The following is a 17,868-nucleotide window of genomic DNA, read 5'->3' on the forward strand; positions in this document are numbered from 1 at the left end:
CAAATCCCCCCAAAACTCCTCCAAAACAACCAAATCTTCCCGGGAAGCTCCTCCAGAACCCCAAAATCGCCTTTAACCTCCCCAAATCCCCTCAAAACTCCCCCAAACCACCCAAACACGCCAGGGAAGCTCCCCCAGCACCCCAAAAACATCTTTAACCTCCCCAAATCCCCCCCAAAACTCCTCCAAACCACACAAACACTCCAAGGAAGCTTCCCCAGAACCCCTCCAGCACCCCAAAAACACCTTTAAGCTCCCCAAATCTCTCCCATACCGTTCTTCCCCGCCGCAGCCGCCGGGCCCAGAGTTCTGAGGGGGGCCCTGATCGGGGCCTTGGGCGCGGCCTTGGCGCCTCCGGGCGCGAGGCCGGTCCGGGATCGTTTCTGTGAGGGGACAAACGGCGTCAGGCGGCCCCGGCGCGGGGGGCAGCCAGGGAAAAGCCGCCCGGGGAAAGCTCCGCACCTGCTGGGGAGGTCCCGCCGCCGGCCCCTCGGTGCTGACGCACGACGGGGGCCGCTTCTCCTGGGCCCGGGCCACCGGCAGCCGCGGGAGGCGCGAGCGCGGCCCCGGGAGGGCAGCGGCACCGGCCTGAGGCGCCGCCGCCATCTTGTCCCGCGCGCCTTCAAACCGCCGCGCGCCCTTAGGTCCCCGCGCCTCGGCCAATAGCGAGGCGAGTTGTGAGGGAAGGTCCCGCCCCGCGAGTCTCAGCCAATGGGAGCGCGGTGCCGTCGAAGGGAGAGCCAATGGGAGCGCGGGGCGGGGTTAGGGTGGGAGGGAGTTCGCCCGCCAAGGGGTAACGGCTGGGGAGAGGCGGGGCCTGGTGAGGGGGCGGGGCTTGAGTGGTGGGTGAGAGCTGTGATTGGCTGATCGGGGAGGTGGGCGTGGCCACGCGGGGCACAGCGTTGTTTGGGTTATTCGGGGCCGGGAGGGGGCGTGGCCTGAGCTCAATCCCCGCCCACAGCGCCCGAAACTCCCCAAATCCACCCCAAATCCGCCCAAAACATCCCCAAATCCACCCCAAATCCGCCCAAAACATCCCCAAATCCGCCCAAAACATCCTCAAATCCTCCAAATCCTCCCCAAACCTGCTCCAAACCTCCCCAAACACACCCAAAACATCCCCAAATCCACCCAAAACATCCCCAAATCCACCCCAAATCCGCCCAAAATAACCTCAAATCCACCCAAAATCTGCCCAAAATAACCTCAAATCCACCCCAAACATCCCCAAATCCTCAAAATCCTCCCCAAACCTGCTCCAAACCTCCCCAAACATACCCAAAACATCCCCAAATCCACCCCAAATCCGCCCAAAGCATCCCCAAATCCACCCAAAACCTCCCCAAATCCATCCCAAATCCCTCTCAGACCCCTCCGATCCTTCCCAAATCTCCCCAAAACCTCTCCCAGCTTCCCAAATCCACCCCAAACCCCTCCTAAATCCCCCTCAGCACCCCCAAAACTGGCCAGACCCCCACAAAACCCACATTTTAGCCCCCAAAACTCCGCCAAAGCCCAAAAATCCCCTAAGCCCTCCCAAATCCTTCTTCAGACTCCCAAAATCGCCCCTAAGTTCCCCCCAAAACCCCGAAAATCCCCCCTCAAATCACCCAAAACACCCAAATTCCCCCCCGAATCACCCAAAATTTTCCCCAAATCAACCAAAACCCCCAAAATCCCCTCTAAAATCACCCAAAACCCCAAAAATTCCCCCCCAAATCACCCAAAATAACCCCAAATCACCCAAACCCCCCAAATCCCCCCAAATCACCCAAAGCCCCCAAAATTTCCCCCCAAATCACCCAAAATTTCCACCCAAATTTCCCCAAACCCCCCAAATCCCCCATAAATCACCCAAAGCCCCAAAATTCCCCCTAAAATAACCCAAAACCCCGAAATTCCCCCCAAATCACCCAAAATTTCCCCCAAATCCACCAAAACCCCCAAAATTCCCCCCCAAATCACCCAAAACCCCCAAAATTTCCCCCAAACCACCCAAAACCCCCCAAATTCCCTCCCGAATCACCCAAAATTTCCCCCAAATCACCCAAAATTTCCCCCAAATCACCCAAAACCCCCAAATTTCCCCCCAAATCCCCCGGGCAGAGGCGCTGGGGGCGTGGCCTGATGTCTGTAGGCGTGGCTTGATTGCGCGTGGGCGTGGCCTCTGCGCTAAATGGGCGTGGCCATGGGCGTGACCAAACCCTGTCGCGGCGCTGTGGGCGTGGCCAGCGCGCTGTGGGCGTGGCCCCACCCTCTGCGCCACCGGCCGCGGGCGCGTTAAGGGGGCGTGGCTAACACCGATGTGGGCGTGGCCTCCCGCAGTGGGCGTGGCCCGTGGCCGGCGGGGCAGCACCGGCCGCGGCGTGGGGGGGGTGGGGGGGGTGTGGAAAGGGGGGGGGGGGGGGGGGTTCGGATTTTTTTTGGGGGGGGGGCGGCGTTTTTTGGGGGTCTCCGCGCCGCTTTCTCCCCCTCCCCACCCCCGCCCGCAGCTCCGGGGGGGGCCCGGGGGGGGTCCCCGGGGGGGGGTCCCCGGTGCCGCCGTCCCTCGGCCGCCCCCCCGGCCCCCCCCGCGCCGCCGCTGCTGCGTCACGGCCCCGCCGCCGCCGCCCGCCCGCAGCGGCCGCTCGGGGTCGGGGCTGGGGGGGCCGCGACCCCCCCCCGGGACGGGCAGGAGACCCTCGGGACCCCCCCGCTGCCGGCGTGAGACCCCCCCCCACCCGCGCGCGGGACACCCCAAAAAAACACCCCCCCCTCCCCCCAAAATATGGGGGGAACCCCCCTCTCCCCCCTCCCCAAAAGGGAAAATGGAACCGCCCCCCCCCCTCCTCCTCCTCCTCCTCCGCGGGACCCCTCCCCCCAAAAATGGGACACCCCCAAAAGGGGAGCCGCCCCCCCCCACACCCCGAAAATGGGACCGACCCCGCCCCCCCCCGTGGGAAAGGTAAAATGGGATCTCCCAAGATGGGGGGACCCCCCCCCAAAAAAAAAAGGGATGGGACCCCCCCCAAAATGGGAGCCCTGATATGGGACAGCCCCTCCCCCACCCCCCCCAAAACTTGATAACCCCCCCCCCCAAAATGAGACACCCACCCAAAGGAGGACACGCCCCCCCGGACAGGACACGCCCCCCAAGCCTGGACCCCCCCAAAATGAGACCCCCACTCAAAATTGGGACCCCCCCCTCAAAATTGGGACCCCCCCCAAAATTGGGACCCCCCTCAAAATTGGGACCCCCCCCAAAATTGGGACCCCCCTCAAAATTGGGACCCCCCCCAAAATTGGGACCCCCCCCCAAAAATGAGACCCCAACTCAAAATTGGGACCCCCCCAAAACTGGGACCCCCCTCAAAATTGGGACCCCCCCTCAAAATTGGGACCCCCCCAAAAATGAGACCCCCCTCAAAATTGGGACCCCAACTCAAAATTGGGACCCCCCCCCCCAAAATTGGGACCCCCCTCAAAATTGGGACCCCCCCCAAAATTGGGACCCCCCTCAAAATTGGGACCCCCCCTCAAAATTTGGACCCCCCCCAAAATTGGGACCCCCCCTTAAAATTGGGACATCCCTAAAGATGGGACCCCTCCCCAAAAATGGGATCCCCCAGACTCCCCCAAACTGGGACCCCTTCCCAAAACGAGCCCCTCCCAAAACTGAGACCCCCCCCCAAAACGAGCCCCCCCCTAAACTGGGACACCCGAAACTGGGACCCCTCCCCAAACTGGGACCCCCCCAAAATGGGAACCACCCCCAAACTGGGATCCCCCCAAAACTGAGCCCCCCCACCCCCAAACAGGGACCCCTCCCCAAACTATGACCACTCCCCAAACTGGGACCCCCTAAACTGGGACCCCTCCCCAAACTCCCCCCAAACTGGGACCCCCTAAACTGGGACCCCTTCCCGAATTGGGACCCCTCCCCAAACTGGGACCCCCCAAACCGGGACCCCCTAAACTGGGACCACTCCTCAAACTGGGATCCCCCAAACCGGGACCCCTCCCCAAACTGGGACCCCTCCCCAAACTGGGACCCCCCTAAACTGGGACCACTCCCCAAACTGGGAGCCCCCAAACTGGGACCCCTCCCCAAACTGGGACCCCCTAAACTGGGACCCCTCCCCAAACTGGGACCCCCCTAAACTGGGACCCCCCTAAACTGGGACCCCTCCCCAAACTGGGACCCCCTAAACTGGGACCCCTCCCCAAACTGGGACCCCCTAAACTGGGACCCCTCCCCAAACTGGGACCCCTCCCCAAACTGGGACCCCCCTAAACTGGGACCCCTCCCCAAACTGGGACCCCTCCCCAAACTGGGACCCCCTAAACTGGGACCACTCCCCAAACTGGGACCCCCAAACTGGGACCCCTCCCCAAACTCCCCCCAAACTGGGACCCCCTCCCCAAACTGGGACCCCCAAACTGGGACCACTCCCCAAACTGGGACCACTCCCCAAACTGTGACCCCCCCAAACTCCCCCCAAACTGGGACCCCTCCCCAAACTGGGACCCCCTAAACTGGGACCCCTTCCCGAATTGGGACCCCTCCCCAAACTGGGACCCCCCTAAACTGGGACCCCTCCCCAAACTCCCCCCAAACTGGGACCCCTCCCCAAACTGGGACCACTCCCCAAACTGGGACCCCTCCCCAAACACCCCCCAAACTGGGACCCCCCCTCCCCCCGTCCCGTTTTTGGGGTGCCAGCGCCGCTGTGGCCCCGCAGCCCCCGGGATGCGATGGCGGCCGCGGGGGAGGGGTCTCCCCCCCAGAGCCCCCCGAAGCCCCCCCAGATCGGGGAGGGCCAGGACGTGCTGGCGCGCTGGACGGACGGGCTGCTCTACCTGGGCGTCGTCAAGAAGGTGGGACCCCGAAACAGCCCCAAAAACACCCCAAAAACACCCCAGATCCCACCCCAGAAACACCCCAGATCCTGCCCCAAAACAGCCTGAAACTGCCCCAAAAACACCCCAAATCCTGCCCCAAACACACCCCAAATCCCGCCCCACAACAGCCTGAAACTGCCCCAAAAACACCCCAGATCCCACCCCAGAAACACCCCAGATCCTGCCCCAAAACAGCCTGAAACTGCCCCAAAAACACCCCAAAAACACCCCAGATCCCACCCCAGGAACACCCTAAATCCCGCCCCAAAACAGCCTGAAACTGCCCCAAAAACACCCCAAAAACACCCCAGATCCCACCCCAGAAACACCCCAGATCCTGCCCCAAAACAGCCTGAAACAGCCCCAAAAACACCCCAAAAACACCCCAGATCCAGCCCTGAAACTGCCCCAAATCCAGCCCTAAAACCACCCCAAATCCCGCCCCAAAACAGCCTGAAACTGCCCCAAAAACACCCCAAATCCTGCCCCAAACACACCCCAAATCCCAGCCCAAAACAGCCTGAAACTGCCCCAAAAACACCCCAAAACCACCCCAGATCCAGCCCTGAAACTGCCCCAAATCCAGCCCTAAAAACACCCCAAATCCCGCCCCAAAGCACCCCAAATCCCGCCCCAAACACACCCCAAATCCAGCCCCAAAACCACCCCAAATCCCGCCCCAAAACAGCCTGAAACTGCCCCAAAAACACCCCAAAACACCCCAAATCCTGCCCCAAAGCACCCCAAATCTAGCCCTAAAAACACCCCAAATCCCACCCCAAACACACCCCAAATCCGTCCCCAAAACAGCCTGAAACTGCCCCAAAAACACCCCAAAAACACCCCAGATCCCACCCCAAACACACCCTAAATCCTGCCCCAAAACACACCCCAAACACACCCCAAAACAGCCTGAAACTGCCCCAAATCCCGCCCCGAAACACCCCAAACACACCCCAAACACACCCCAAATCCCACCCCAAACACACCCCAAATCCTGCCCCAAAACACACCCCAGATCCCACCCCAAGACAGCCTGAAACTGCCCCAAAACACCCCAAAAACACCCCAAAGCAGCCTGAAACTGCCCCAAATCCAGCCCCAAAAACACCCCAAATCCTGCCCCAAAGCACCCCAAATCCCGCCCCAAAAACATCCCAGATCCCACCCCAAACACACCCCAAATCTGGCCCCAAAACACCCCAAAAACTGCCCCAAATCCCACCCCAAACACACCCCAAAAACTGCCCCAAACTCCCCAAATTTCCCCAAAACTGCCCCAAAACACCCTCAACTGCCCCAAAATTGCCCCAAACTCCCCAAACCACCCCCAAAACTGCCCCAAATTCCCCAAAATTCCCCCAAAATTCCTGAAATCCCCTTGAAATTCCCCCAGAATCTCCCTGGAATTCCCAAAATTCCCCCAAAATGACCCCAAAATTCCCCGAAATTCCCCTGGAATTCCCAAAATTCCCCTGGAATTCCCCCAAATTTCTCCCCAAATTTCCCCTGGAATTCCCAAAATTACTTTAAAATCCCGCGAAAATTCCCCAAATTCCCCCAAAATTCTGCCGAAATTCCCAAAATTCCCCTGAAATGCCCCCAAAATTCCCAAAATTCCCCTGAAATTTCCCCAGAATCCCCCCGGCATTCCCAAAATTCCCCCCAAATCCCCCCAGAATTCCCAAAATTCCTGAAATTCTCCCGGAATCTCCCCAGAATCCCCAAAATCCCCCCCAAAATTCCCCCAAAATTCCCAAAATTCCCCTAAAATTACCCAAAATTCCCCTGAAATTTCCCCAGAATTCCCAAAATTCCCCTGGAATTCCCAAAATTCCTGAAATTCCCCCGGAATTCCCAAAATTCCCCCAAAATTCCCCTAAAATTCCCAAAATTCCCCTAAAATTCCCCCCGAATTCCCAAAATTCCCCCCTAAAATTCCCAAAATTCCCCTCAAATTCCCAAAATCCCCCCAAAATTTCCCCAGAATTCCCAAAATTCCCCCAAAATTCCCCCGAAATTCCGAACATTCCCATAAAATTCCCCTAAAATTCCCAAAATTCCCCAGAATCCCCAAAATTCCCCCAGAATTCCCAAAATTCCCCAGAATCCCCAAAATTCCCCCGGAATTCCCAAAATTCCCCCAAAATTCCCCTAAAATCCCCTCGGAATTCCCAAAATTCCTGAAATTCCCCCGAAATTCCGAACATTCCCCCAAAATTCCCCTAAAATTCCCCCGGAATTCCCCCAAAATTCCCCCGAAATTCCCCCGGATTTCCCCCGTCATTCCCGAATTTCCCGGCATTCCCGGATTTCCGGCATTCCCGGATTTCCCCCCGGAATTCCCGGATTTCCCCCCGGCATTCCCGGATTTCCCCCCGGCATTCCCGAATTTCCCCCCGTCATTCCCGGATTTCCCGGCATTCCCGGATTTCCCGGCATTCCCGGATTTCCCCCCGGCATTCCCGGATTTCCGGTCATTCCCGGATTTCCGCCCATTCCCGGATTTCCCGGCATTCCCGAATTTCCCGTCATTCCCGGATTTCCCCCCAGAATTCCCGAATTTCCCAGCATTCCCGGATTTCCCCCCGGCATTCCCGAATTTCCCCCCCGCATTCCCGGATTTCCCCGTGGAATTCCCGGATTTCCGGCATTCCCGGATTTCCCAGCATTCCCGAATTTCCCGTCATTCCCGGAATTCCCCCCGTCATTCCCGGATTTCCCGGCATTCCCGGATTTCCCCCCGGCATTCCCGGATTTCCCCCCGGCATTCCCGGAATTCCCGGCATTCCCGGATTTCCCCCGGCATTCCCGGAATTCCCGTCATTCCCGTCATTCCCGGCATTCCCGAATTTCCTCCCGTCATTCCCGGATTTCCCGGATTTCCCGGAATTCCCGGAATTCCCGGAATTCCCGGATTCCCGCAGGTGGACGCTCCCCGCCGGGGCTGCCTGATCCAGTTCGAGGACAATTCCCAGTTCTTCGTGCTCTGGAAGGACATCAGCCCCGGTGAGCCCCAGCCCCAATTAACACCGCCCTAATTAGCCCTTCATCAGCCACAAATCAGCCCTTAATTAGCCCTCAATCAGCCCTACATTAGCCCTTAATCAGCCCTTAATCAGCCCTTAATCAGCCCTAAATCGACCCTTAATCAGCCCTTCATCAGCCCTTAATTAGCCCTTAATTAGCCCTTAATCAGCCCTTAATTAGCCCTTAATCAGCCCTTCATTAGCCCTTAATCAGCCCTTAATTAGCCCTTCATTAGCCCTTAATCAGCCCTTAATTAGCCCTTAATCAGCCCTTAATTAACCCTTAATCAGCCCTTAATTAGCCCTTAATTAGCCCTTCATTAGCCCTTAATTAACCCTTCATTAGCCCTTAATCAGCCCTTAATTAGCCCTTAATCAGCCCTATATTAGTCCTTAATCAGCCCTTCATTAGCCCTTCATTAGCCCTTAATTAGTCCTTAATCAGCCCTTCGTTAGCCCTTCATTAGCCCTTAATTAGCCCTTTACCAGCCCTTAATTAGCCTTTAATCAGGCCTTAATTAGCACTTAATCAGCCCTTAATTAGCCGCGAATTAGCTGTGACTTAGCCATTGATTAGTGGCTGGTTAGCGGTTGATCAGACATTAATTAGCGATTAATTACCGGTGGATTAGCCATTAATTAGCAGTTAATAAGTGGTTAATTAGGGTTACTTAGCGGATAATTAGCTGTTAATTAGCGGTTGATTAACCGTTAATTAGCAGTTTATTGGTGTTTAATTACCGGTTGATTATTGGTTAATTAGCGGCTGATTAGCAGTTGATCAGCGGCTGATTAGCGGTTAATTAGCGGTTAATCAGCAGTTAATTAATGGTTAATTATCGGTTGCTTATCGGTTAATTAGCGCTTGATTAGCGGTTAATTAGCCATTAATTACCGGCTGATTAGCTTTCAATTAGCGGTTGATTATCGGTCGATTAGCGGTTAATTAGAGGTCGATTAGCAACTGATTAGCGGTTAACTAGCGGTTAATTACCGGTTAATTAGCGTTCGGTTAGCGGTAAATTTGCTTTTGATTAGCGGTCAATTACCAGTTGATTAGCGGTTAATCAGCAGTTAATTAGCGAATAATTATCGGTTGAATAGCGGTTAATTAGCCATTAATTAGCGGTTGATTAGTGGCCAATTAGCGGTTGATTATCGGTCGATTAGCGGTTAATTAGCCATTATTTATCGGTTAATTAGCGATTGATTAGCCGTTAATCAGCAGTTAATTAGCGGGTGATTATCGGTTGATTAGCCGTTAATTAGCGGTCGATTAGCGGTTGATTAGCGGTTAATCATCGGCTGTTTAGCGGTTAATTATCAGTTAATTAGCGGTTAATTAGCGGTCGATTAGCGGTCGGTTAGCGGTCAATTAGCGGTCAATTAGAGGTTAATTAGCGGTCGATTAGTGGTCGATTAGCCTTTAATCAGCGGTCGGTTAGCAGTTAATTAGCGGGTGATTAGTGGTTAATTAGCGGGTGATTAGCGGTTAATTAGCGGTTAATCAGCAGTTAATTAGCCGTCGATTAGCGGCTGATTATCGGTGGATTAGGGGTTAATTAGGGGTTAATTAGCGCTAATTAACGCCCCGCAGCCGCCGTGCCCGGGGAGGAGCCCTCGTGCTGCGTCTGCGCCGGAAATTCCCGAAACGCCGGAAATTCCCTCGTTCGATGCCGGAAGTGCGGCCACGGTCGGGAAAAAACGGGAAAAAACGGGAAAAAACGGGAAAAAACGGGAAAAAACGGGAAAAAACGAGAAAAAACGGGAGAAAACGGGAAAAAACGAGAAAAAACGGGGGAAAACGGGAAAAAACGGGAAAGAACGGGAAAAAACGGGAATAAAACGGGAAAAAACGGGAGAAAACGGGAAAAAACGGGAAAAAACGGGAGAAAACGGGAAAAAAACGAGAAAAAACGGGGGAAAACGGGAAAAAACGGGAAAGAACGGGAAAAAACGGGAATAAAACGGGAAAAAACGGGAGAAAACGGGAAAAAACGGGAGAAAACGGGAAAAAACGGGAATAAACGGGAATAAACGGGAAAAAACGGGAATAAACGGGAAAAAACGGGAGAAAACGGGAAAAAACGGGAGAAAACGGGAAAAAACGGGAGAAAACGGGAAAAAACGGGAGAAAACGGGAAAAAACGGGAGAAAACGGGAGAAAACGGGAAAAAATGGGAAAAAACGGGGAAAAACGGGAGAAAACGGGGAAAAACGGGGGAAAACGGGAAAAAACGGGGGAAAACGGGGAAAAACGGGAGAAAACGGGAAAAAACGGGAAAAAACGGGGAAAAACGGGAGAAAACGGGAGAAAACGGGAAAAAACGGGAAAAAACGGGGAAAAACGGGGAAAAACGGGAGAAAACGGGAAAAAATGGGAAAAAACGGGGAAAAACGGGAGAAAACGGGGAAAAACGGGGGAAAACGGGAAAAAACGGGGGAAAACGGGGAAAACGGGAAAAAACGGGAGAAAACGGGAAAAAACGGGAGAAAACGGGAGAAAACGGGAAAAAATGGGAAAAAACGGGGAAAAACGGGAGAAAACGGGGAAAAACGGGGGAAAACGGGAAAAAACGGGGGAAAACGGGGAAAAACGGGAAAAAACGGGAAAAAAACGGGAAAAAACGGGAAATTCCCGAAACGCCGGAAATTCCCTCGTTTGATGCCGGAAGTGCGGCCACGGTCAGGGAGGGAAAATGGGGAAAAAATGGGAAAAAACGGGAAAAAATGGGAAAAAATGGGGGAAAAAACGGGAGAAAACGGGAAAAAAATGGGGAAAAAGCGGGAAAAAACGGGAAAAAACGGGAAAAAACAGGGAAAAACGGGAAATTCCCGAAATGCCGGAAATTCCCTCGTTCGATGCCGGAAGTGCGGCCACGGTCGGGAAAAAACGGGAAAAAACGGGAAAAAACGGGAATAAACGGGAGAAAACGGGAAAAAACGGGAAAAAACGGGAGAAAACAGGAAAAAACGGGAATAAACGAGAAAAAATGGGGAAAAACGGGAAAAAACGGGAATAAACGGGAGAAAACGGGAGAAAACGGGGAAAAACGGGAAAAAACGGGAAAAAAATGGGGAAAAAACGGGAAAAATGGGGGAAAAAACGGGAGAAAACGGGAAAAAATGGGAAAAAACGGGAATAAAACGGGGAAAAATGGGGAAAACGGGAAAAATGGGGAAAAACGGGAAAAAACGGGAAAAAACGAGAAAAAACGGGACAAAACGAGAAAAAACGGGAAAAAACGGGAAAAAATGGGGAAAAACGGGAAATTCCCGAAACGCCGGAAATTCCCTCGTTCGATGCTGGAAGTGCGGCCACGGTCAGGGAGGGAAAATGGGGAAAAAATGGGAAAAAACGGGAAAAAATGGGAAAAAACGGGAGAAAACGGGAAAAAAATGGGAAAAAACGGGAAAAAACGGGAAAAAACGGGAAAAACGGGAAAAAATGGGAAAAAAACGGGAGAAAATGGGAAAAAACGGGAAAAAACGGGAAAAAACGGGGAAAAATGGGGAAAAATGGGGGAAAAAATGGGAGAAAACGGGAAAAAAATGGGGAAAAAGCGGGAAAAAACGGGAAAAAACGGGAAAAAAACGGGAAAAAACGGGAAAAAACGGGGAAAAACGGGAAATTCCCGAAACGCTGGAAATTCCCTCGTTCGATGCCGGAAGTGCGGCCACAGTCGGGAAAAAACGGAAAAAACGGGAAAAAATGGGAAAAAACGGGGAAAAACGGGAAAAAACGGGAGAAAACGGGAAAAAACGGGAAAAAACGGGAAAAAACGGGAAAAAACGGGACAAAACGGGGAAAAACGGGAAAAAACGGAATAAAACAGGACAAAACGGGACAAAACGGGACAAAACGGGAAAAAACGGGAAAAAACGGGGAAAAACGGGAGAAAACGGGAAAAAACGAGAAAAAACGGGAAAGAACGGAAGAAAACGGGGAAAAACGGGAGAAAACGGGAAAAAACCGGGGAAAAATGGGGGAAAATGGGGGAAAAAACGGGAGAAAACGGGGAAAAAATGGGGAAAAAATGGGAAAAAACGGGAAAAAACGGGAAAAAAGGGGAATAAAACGGGGAAAAATGGGAAAAACGGGAAAAAATGGGAAAAAAACGGGAAAAACGGGAAAAAACGGGAAAAACGGGGAAAAAACGGGAAAAAACGGGGAAAAACAGGAAAAAACGCGAAAACTGGGAAAAACCAGGATAAAACGAGAAAAAATGGGAAAAAATGGGGAAAAAATGGGGAAAAACGGGAAAAAATGGGGAAAAATGGGAAAAATGGGGGAAAAAACAGGAAAAATGGGAATAAACGGGAAAAATCGGGGAAAAACAGGAAAAACAGGGATAATTAGGGAAAACAGGAAAAAATTGGGGGAAATGGGGGGGGAAAATGGGAAAAAAAGGGGGAAAACGGGGGAAAATGGGGAAAATATGGGAAAAACAGGAAAAATGGTGTTAAATGGGGAAAAAGGGGGAAAAAATGGGAAAAATGGGGGGAATTAGGGGAAAATGGGGGGGAAAAATGGGAAAAACAGGAAAAAATGGGGGAAAATGGGAAAAAATTGGGGGAAAATGGGGGGGATATGGGAAAAATAGGGAAAAATGGGGGGAAAATGGGAAAAATGGGAAAAATGGGAAAAAACGGGAAAGAGATGGGGGAAAAACGGGGGAAATGGGGGGAAAAATCAGGGAAAAACGGGGATGAAATGGGAAAAAAGGGGGAAACGGGAAAAAATGGGGGGAAATGCGGGGAAATGGGAAAAATGGGGGAATAACGGGAATAAAATGTGAAAAAACGAGGGGAAAAAAGGGGAGAAATGGGGGGAAAAATGGGGGAAACAGGGAAATTGGGTAAAAATGGGGGAAACACTGGGAAAAATGGGGAAAAATGGGGAAAAATGGGGAAAATGGGGGGAAAATGGGGGGAAAATGGGAAAAACGGGGGAAAAATGGAGGAAAACTTGGGGAAAATGGGGGGAAATGGGAAAAAATAGGAAAAAATGGGGGGGAAATGGGGAAAAACAGGGGGGAAAAGTGGATTTGGGTGAAAAAATATGGGAATAATGTCGGGAAAAATGGGGAAGGGTTGGGAAAAGGCTCGGGGGGGGTTCCGAAATTCCCAAATAATTCCGGGAATTCCCGTTTTCCCAGCCTATCACCAGCGCTGCCACGTGCCCCCTCCCCCCGGCGACGCCGGGCCCTGGAGCTGCCGCCGCTGCGTCTTCGCCGTGGCCACCAAGGTCAGCCGGAAATTCCCGACATTCCCAAAAATTCCCAAAAATTCCCAAAAATTCCCAAAAATTCCCAACAATTCCCCAAATCCCACCACGCCGGGGAAAAAAACCCACGGAGTCGGGGGCCCCAAATCCCGGGATTCAGCCCCAAAATCCCAATTTTAGCACCTGGAATCCCGTTTTTCCGGCTGGAAATTCCCGGTTTTTGGGCTCCCAGCCCGGTTTTGTGCTTCCAGCTCTGAATTTTGGGCCGGAAATTCCCAATTTTTGGGGTCCCAATCTCGGTTTTGGGGTGAGGATGGAGATTTTTTGTAGCCTCCAATCGTGATTTGTTAATTCCCGCTGGAATTCCCGGTAATTCCCGGGGTTTTCCCGTTAATTCCCGCTGGAATTCCCAGGATTTTCCTGTTAATTCCCGGGATTTTCCCGTTAATTCCTGGGGTTTTCCCGTTAATTCCTAGGATTTTCCCATTAATTCCCGGGGTTTTCCCATTAATTCCCGGGATTTTCCCATTAATTCCCGGGGTTTTCCCATTAATTCCCGGGGTTTTCCCATTAATTCCCGGGGTTTTCCCATTAATTCCCGCTGGAATTCCCAGGGTTTTCCCGTTAATTCCCGGGGTTTTCCCGTTAATTCCCAGGATTTTCCCATTAATTCCCAGGCTTTTCCCATTAATTCCCGGGATTTTCCCATTAATTCCCAGGGTTTTCCCGTTAATTCCCGGGATTTTCCCATTAATTCCCAGGATTTTCCCGTTAATTCCCGCTGGAATTCCTGCAGTTTTCCCATTAATTCCTGGGATTTTCCCGATGTAATTCCCAGTGCAATTCCCGGTGTTTTCCCACGTTTTTCCCTGTGTGAATTCCCATTTTTCCAGGTGTTTTCCCGATGTTTTCCCAATGCCTTTCCCAGTGTTTTCCTGGTGTTTTTCCCGTTGATTCCCAGTGTTTTTCCCGGTGTTTTCCGGGTGTTTTTCCCGGTGTTTTCCCGGTACTTTTCCTGTTGATTCCTGATGTTTTTCCCGGTGTTTTTCCCATTGATTCCCAGCATTTTTCCCGATGTTTTCCCGTTGATTCTCGGTGGTTTTCCCGGTATTTTTCCCAGTGATTCCCGGTATTTTCCCCGGTGTTTTCCTGGTGTTTTTCCTGTTGATTCCCGGTGTTTTCCCGGTGTTTTTCCTGTTGATTCCCGGTGTTTTCCCGGTGTTTTTCCTGTTGATTCCCAGTGTTTTTCCCAGTGTTTTTCCCATTGATTCCCGGTGTTTTCCCAACATTTTTCCCGTTGATTCCTGGTATTTTTCCCATTGATTCACAGTGTTTTTCCCGGTGTTTTTCTCATTGATTCCCGGTGTTTTTCCTGTTGATTCCCCGTATTTTTCCTGGTGTTTTTCCCATTGATTCCCGGTGTTTTCCCGGTGTTTTTCCTGTTGATTCCCGGTGTTTTTCCTGTTGATTCCCGGTGTTTTTCCCATGGATTCCCGGTGTTTTTCCTGTTGATTCCCGGTGTTTTTCCCACGGATTCCCGGTGTTTTTCCTGTTGATTCCCGGTGTATTTCCCGGTGTCTTTCCCAGTGTTTTTCCCATTGATTCCCGGTGTTTTTCCCGTTGATTCCCGCTATTTTTCCAAATGTTTTCCCGCTATTTTTCCCATTGATTTCCAGTGTTTTTCCCGTTGATTCCCGCTATTTTTCCCGTTGATTCCCGCTATTTTTCCCGGTGTTTTCCCAGTATTTTTCGTGTTGATTCCTGGAATTTTTCCCATTGCTTCCCAATGCTTTCCCGTTGATTCCCGATGTTTTTCCCGTTGATTCCCGGTGTTTTTCCCATTGATTCCCGGTGTTTTTCCTGGTGTTTTCCGGGTGTTTTTCCCAGTATTTTTCCCAGTGTTTTTCCTGCTGCTTCCCGGTGTTTTTCCCATTGATTCCCAGTATTTTTCCCAGTGTTTTTCCTCGGTGTTTTCCCAATGTTTTTCCCATTGATTCCCGGTGTTTTCCCAACATTTTTCCAGTTGATTCCTGGTGTTTTTCCCATTGATTCACAGTGTTTTTCCCGGTGTTTTTCCCATTGATTCCCGGTGTTTTTCCTGTTGATTCCCCGTATTTTTCCTGGTGTTTTTCCCATTGATTCCCGGTGTTTTCCCGGTGTTTTTCCTGTTGATTCCCGGTGTTTTTCCTGTTGATTCCCGGTGTTTTTCCCATTGATTCCCGGTGTTTTCCCAGTGTTTTTCCCATTGATTCCCAGTGTTTTTCCCATTGATTCCCGGTGTTTTTCCCGTTGATTCCCAGTATTTTTCCTGGTGTTTTTCTCAGTGTTTTCCCAGTGTTTTTCCCATTGATTCCCGGTGTTTTTCCCATTGATTCCCAGTGTTTTTCCCAGTATTTTTCCCGTTGATTCCCAGTGTTTTCCCAACATTTTTCCCGTTGATTCCTGGTGATTTTCCCGTTGATTCCCAGTATTTTTCCCGGTGTTTTTCCCGGTGTTTTTCCCGGTGTTTTTCCCGTTGATTCCCGGTGTTTTTCCCGGTGTTTTTCCCATTGATTCCCGGTGTTTTTCCCGTTGATTCCCGGTGTTTTTCCCGGTGTTTTCCCAGCGCGGGGGCGCGCTCCGGCGGGGCCCGCAGGCGCGGGCGATGCTGCGGATGAAGTCGGCGCTGCCGTACGCGCTCGGGGCCCTGGACTGGGACCCCCCGCACCTGCACAACCTCCAGCACTGCTACTGCTACTGCGGCGGGCCCGGACAGTGAGTCACGGCCCCAAAATTCCCGGAATTCCCAAAAAAATTATCCCAAAAAAATCCCGAAAAAATCCCGAGGAAATCCGGCCGTTCCCAAAGAAATCCCGGTCGAAATCGCCCCAAAAACGGCCTCGAAACCCCAAAACGGCCCCAAATTCCCGCCTGCCCGAGCTCCAGCGCTGCCCCTGAGACTGCAGTGAGTCACATTCCCGGAATTCCCGGAATTCCTGGAATTCCTGAAAAAATCTCACAGTTCCCAAAGAAATCCCGGCCGAAATTGCCCCAAAAAGGGCCCCAAAATTGCCCCAAAACGGCCCCAAATTTCGCTCCTGCCCGAGCTCCAGCGCTGCCCCTGCGTGCAGGGGGGTTCTGGGCAGGGAGGATCCCAAAAAAGTCCTGAAATTCACAAAATTCCCAAAAAAATCCTGAAATCCCCCTAAAATTCCTGAAATTCCCCGAAAATCCCACCCCATACAGCCCAAAAACGGCCCCAAAATCACCCCCCAAAAGCCTGAATCCCCCAAATTCCTGGAATTCCATCCCCAAAAAAACCCCCCAAATCCCCCAAATCCTCCTGAACCCTCCAAAAATTCCAAAAATTCCCAAAATTCCTGGAATTCTGTCCCAGCTGGAACCCAAAGTTGCTCCCAGTGCTCCCAGTCCCCCCCCCCAAACCTCCCAAGATCCCCTTAAAATCCCTTTAAAACTCCCCCAAATTCCCAAAAAATCCCAAAAAAATTCCCCAAAAATTTCCAAAAATTTCCAAAAAAAATCCCAAAAAAATTCCAAAAAAATTCCCCAAAAAATCCCAAAAAATCCCCCAAAAATTCCCAGAATTCCCGGAATTCCCAGAATTCCCAAATTTCATTCCAGCTGGAACCTGAAGACGCTGCAGTGCTGCCAATCCACTCCTCCAAACATCCCCAAAATCCCCTTAAAATCCCTTTAAAAACCCCAAAAATTCCCCAAAAATTCCCCAAAAAATCCCTAAAAAATCCCCAAAAAATTCCCCCAAAATTCCCAGAATTCCCGGAATTCCCAGAATTCCCGAATTCCGTTCCAGCTGGAACCTGAAGACGCTGCAGTGCTGCCAATCCACTCCTCCACGCATCCCCAAAATCCCCTTAAAATCCCTTTAAAAACCCCAAAAATTCCCCCAAAATTCAAAAAAAATCATAAAAAAAACCCCAAAAATCCCAAAAAAATCCCAAAAAATCCCCCAAAAAATTCCCAAAAAATTCCCAGAATTCCCAGAATTCCCAGAATTCCCTGAATTCCGTTCCAGCTGGAACCTGAAGATGCTGCAGTGCTGCCGCTGCTGGCAGTGGTTCCACGAGGCCTGCACCCAGTGCCTCTCCAAGCCGCTGCTCTACGGCGACAGGTGACGCCCCCGGGGGCCTTGCCAGAATTTTGGGGGGGGGTTTGGGGGAATTTTCCCAAGTTTTGGGGAAATTTGGGAATTTTTCCCGATTTTTGGGGAATTTGGGGAATTTTCCCGATTTTTGGGGAATTTTCCCGATTTTTGGGGAATTTTTGGGATTTTTTTTCCCGATTTTTGGGGAATTTTTGGGATTTTTTTTTCCCGATTTTTTGGGGCTTTGATCCCATGAAATTTGGGATTTTTTAATGTTATTTTGGGGGAATTTTCCCGATTTTGGGGAGGGTTTGGGAGTTTTCTCATTATTTTAGAGTTTTAGGGAATTTTTCATGGTTTTTTGGGGAATTTTGGGAATTTTTTCCAGATGTTTCGGGGCTTTGTTTCCTGTGATTTTAGGATTTTTGGATGTCATTTTGGGGATTTTTCCTGATTTTTTGGGGGGGAGGTTAGGATTTTTCCCATTATTTTGAGGGTTCTGGGATTTTTCCTGGTTTTGGGGGAATTTTGGGGATTTTTCCCGATTTTTAGGGAATTTTTCCCAATTTTTGGGGAATTTTTTTGATTTTCTTTTCGATTTTTTTAGGGCTTTTTTTCTGTGATTTTTG

At 51.5% G+C, this 17,868-nt stretch overlaps 2 protein-coding genes across 3 annotated transcripts in view; one reads left to right on the forward strand and one right to left on the reverse strand.

Moving 5' to 3' along the window:
* KIFC1 (kinesin family member C1) overlaps positions 1-793 on the reverse strand; it is a 44,350-nt gene extending 43,557 nt beyond the window's left edge. The window contains exons 1-2 of one of the 2 annotated variants that reach the window (XM_086870728.1): positions 463-793; positions 275-383 (exon numbers count right to left, since the gene is read on the reverse strand). In XM_086870728.1, the coding sequence (XP_086726854.1) occupies positions 275-383; positions 463-606 (253 nt within the window). In that variant the 5' untranslated portion in view covers positions 607-793. The remainder of the gene's footprint in view (positions 1-274; positions 384-462) is intronic. The other variant, XM_086870729.1, reaches the window with a different exon arrangement.
* Positions 794-2,574: 1,781 nt separating this feature from the next.
* Positions 2,575-17,868, forward strand: part of PHF1 (PHD finger protein 1) — a 37,382-nt gene continuing 22,088 nt past the window's right edge. The window contains exons 1-7 of the mRNA XM_086870731.1: positions 2,575-2,703; positions 4,722-4,857; positions 7,809-7,890; positions 9,508-9,603; positions 13,070-13,158; positions 15,743-15,891; positions 17,171-17,266. Coding sequence (XP_086726857.1) covers positions 4,735-4,857; positions 7,809-7,890; positions 9,508-9,603; positions 13,070-13,158; positions 15,743-15,891; positions 17,171-17,266 — 635 coding nt within the window. The 5' untranslated portion in view covers positions 2,575-2,703; positions 4,722-4,734. The remainder of the gene's footprint in view (positions 2,704-4,721; positions 4,858-7,808; positions 7,891-9,507; positions 9,604-13,069; positions 13,159-15,742; positions 15,892-17,170; positions 17,267-17,868) is intronic.

Source organism: Cyanistes caeruleus, chromosome 33, assembly GCF_971803275.1.
Source record: "Cyanistes caeruleus chromosome 33, bCyaCae1.hap1.1, whole genome shotgun sequence".
NCBI lineage: Eukaryota > Metazoa > Chordata > Aves > Passeriformes > Paridae > Cyanistes > Cyanistes caeruleus.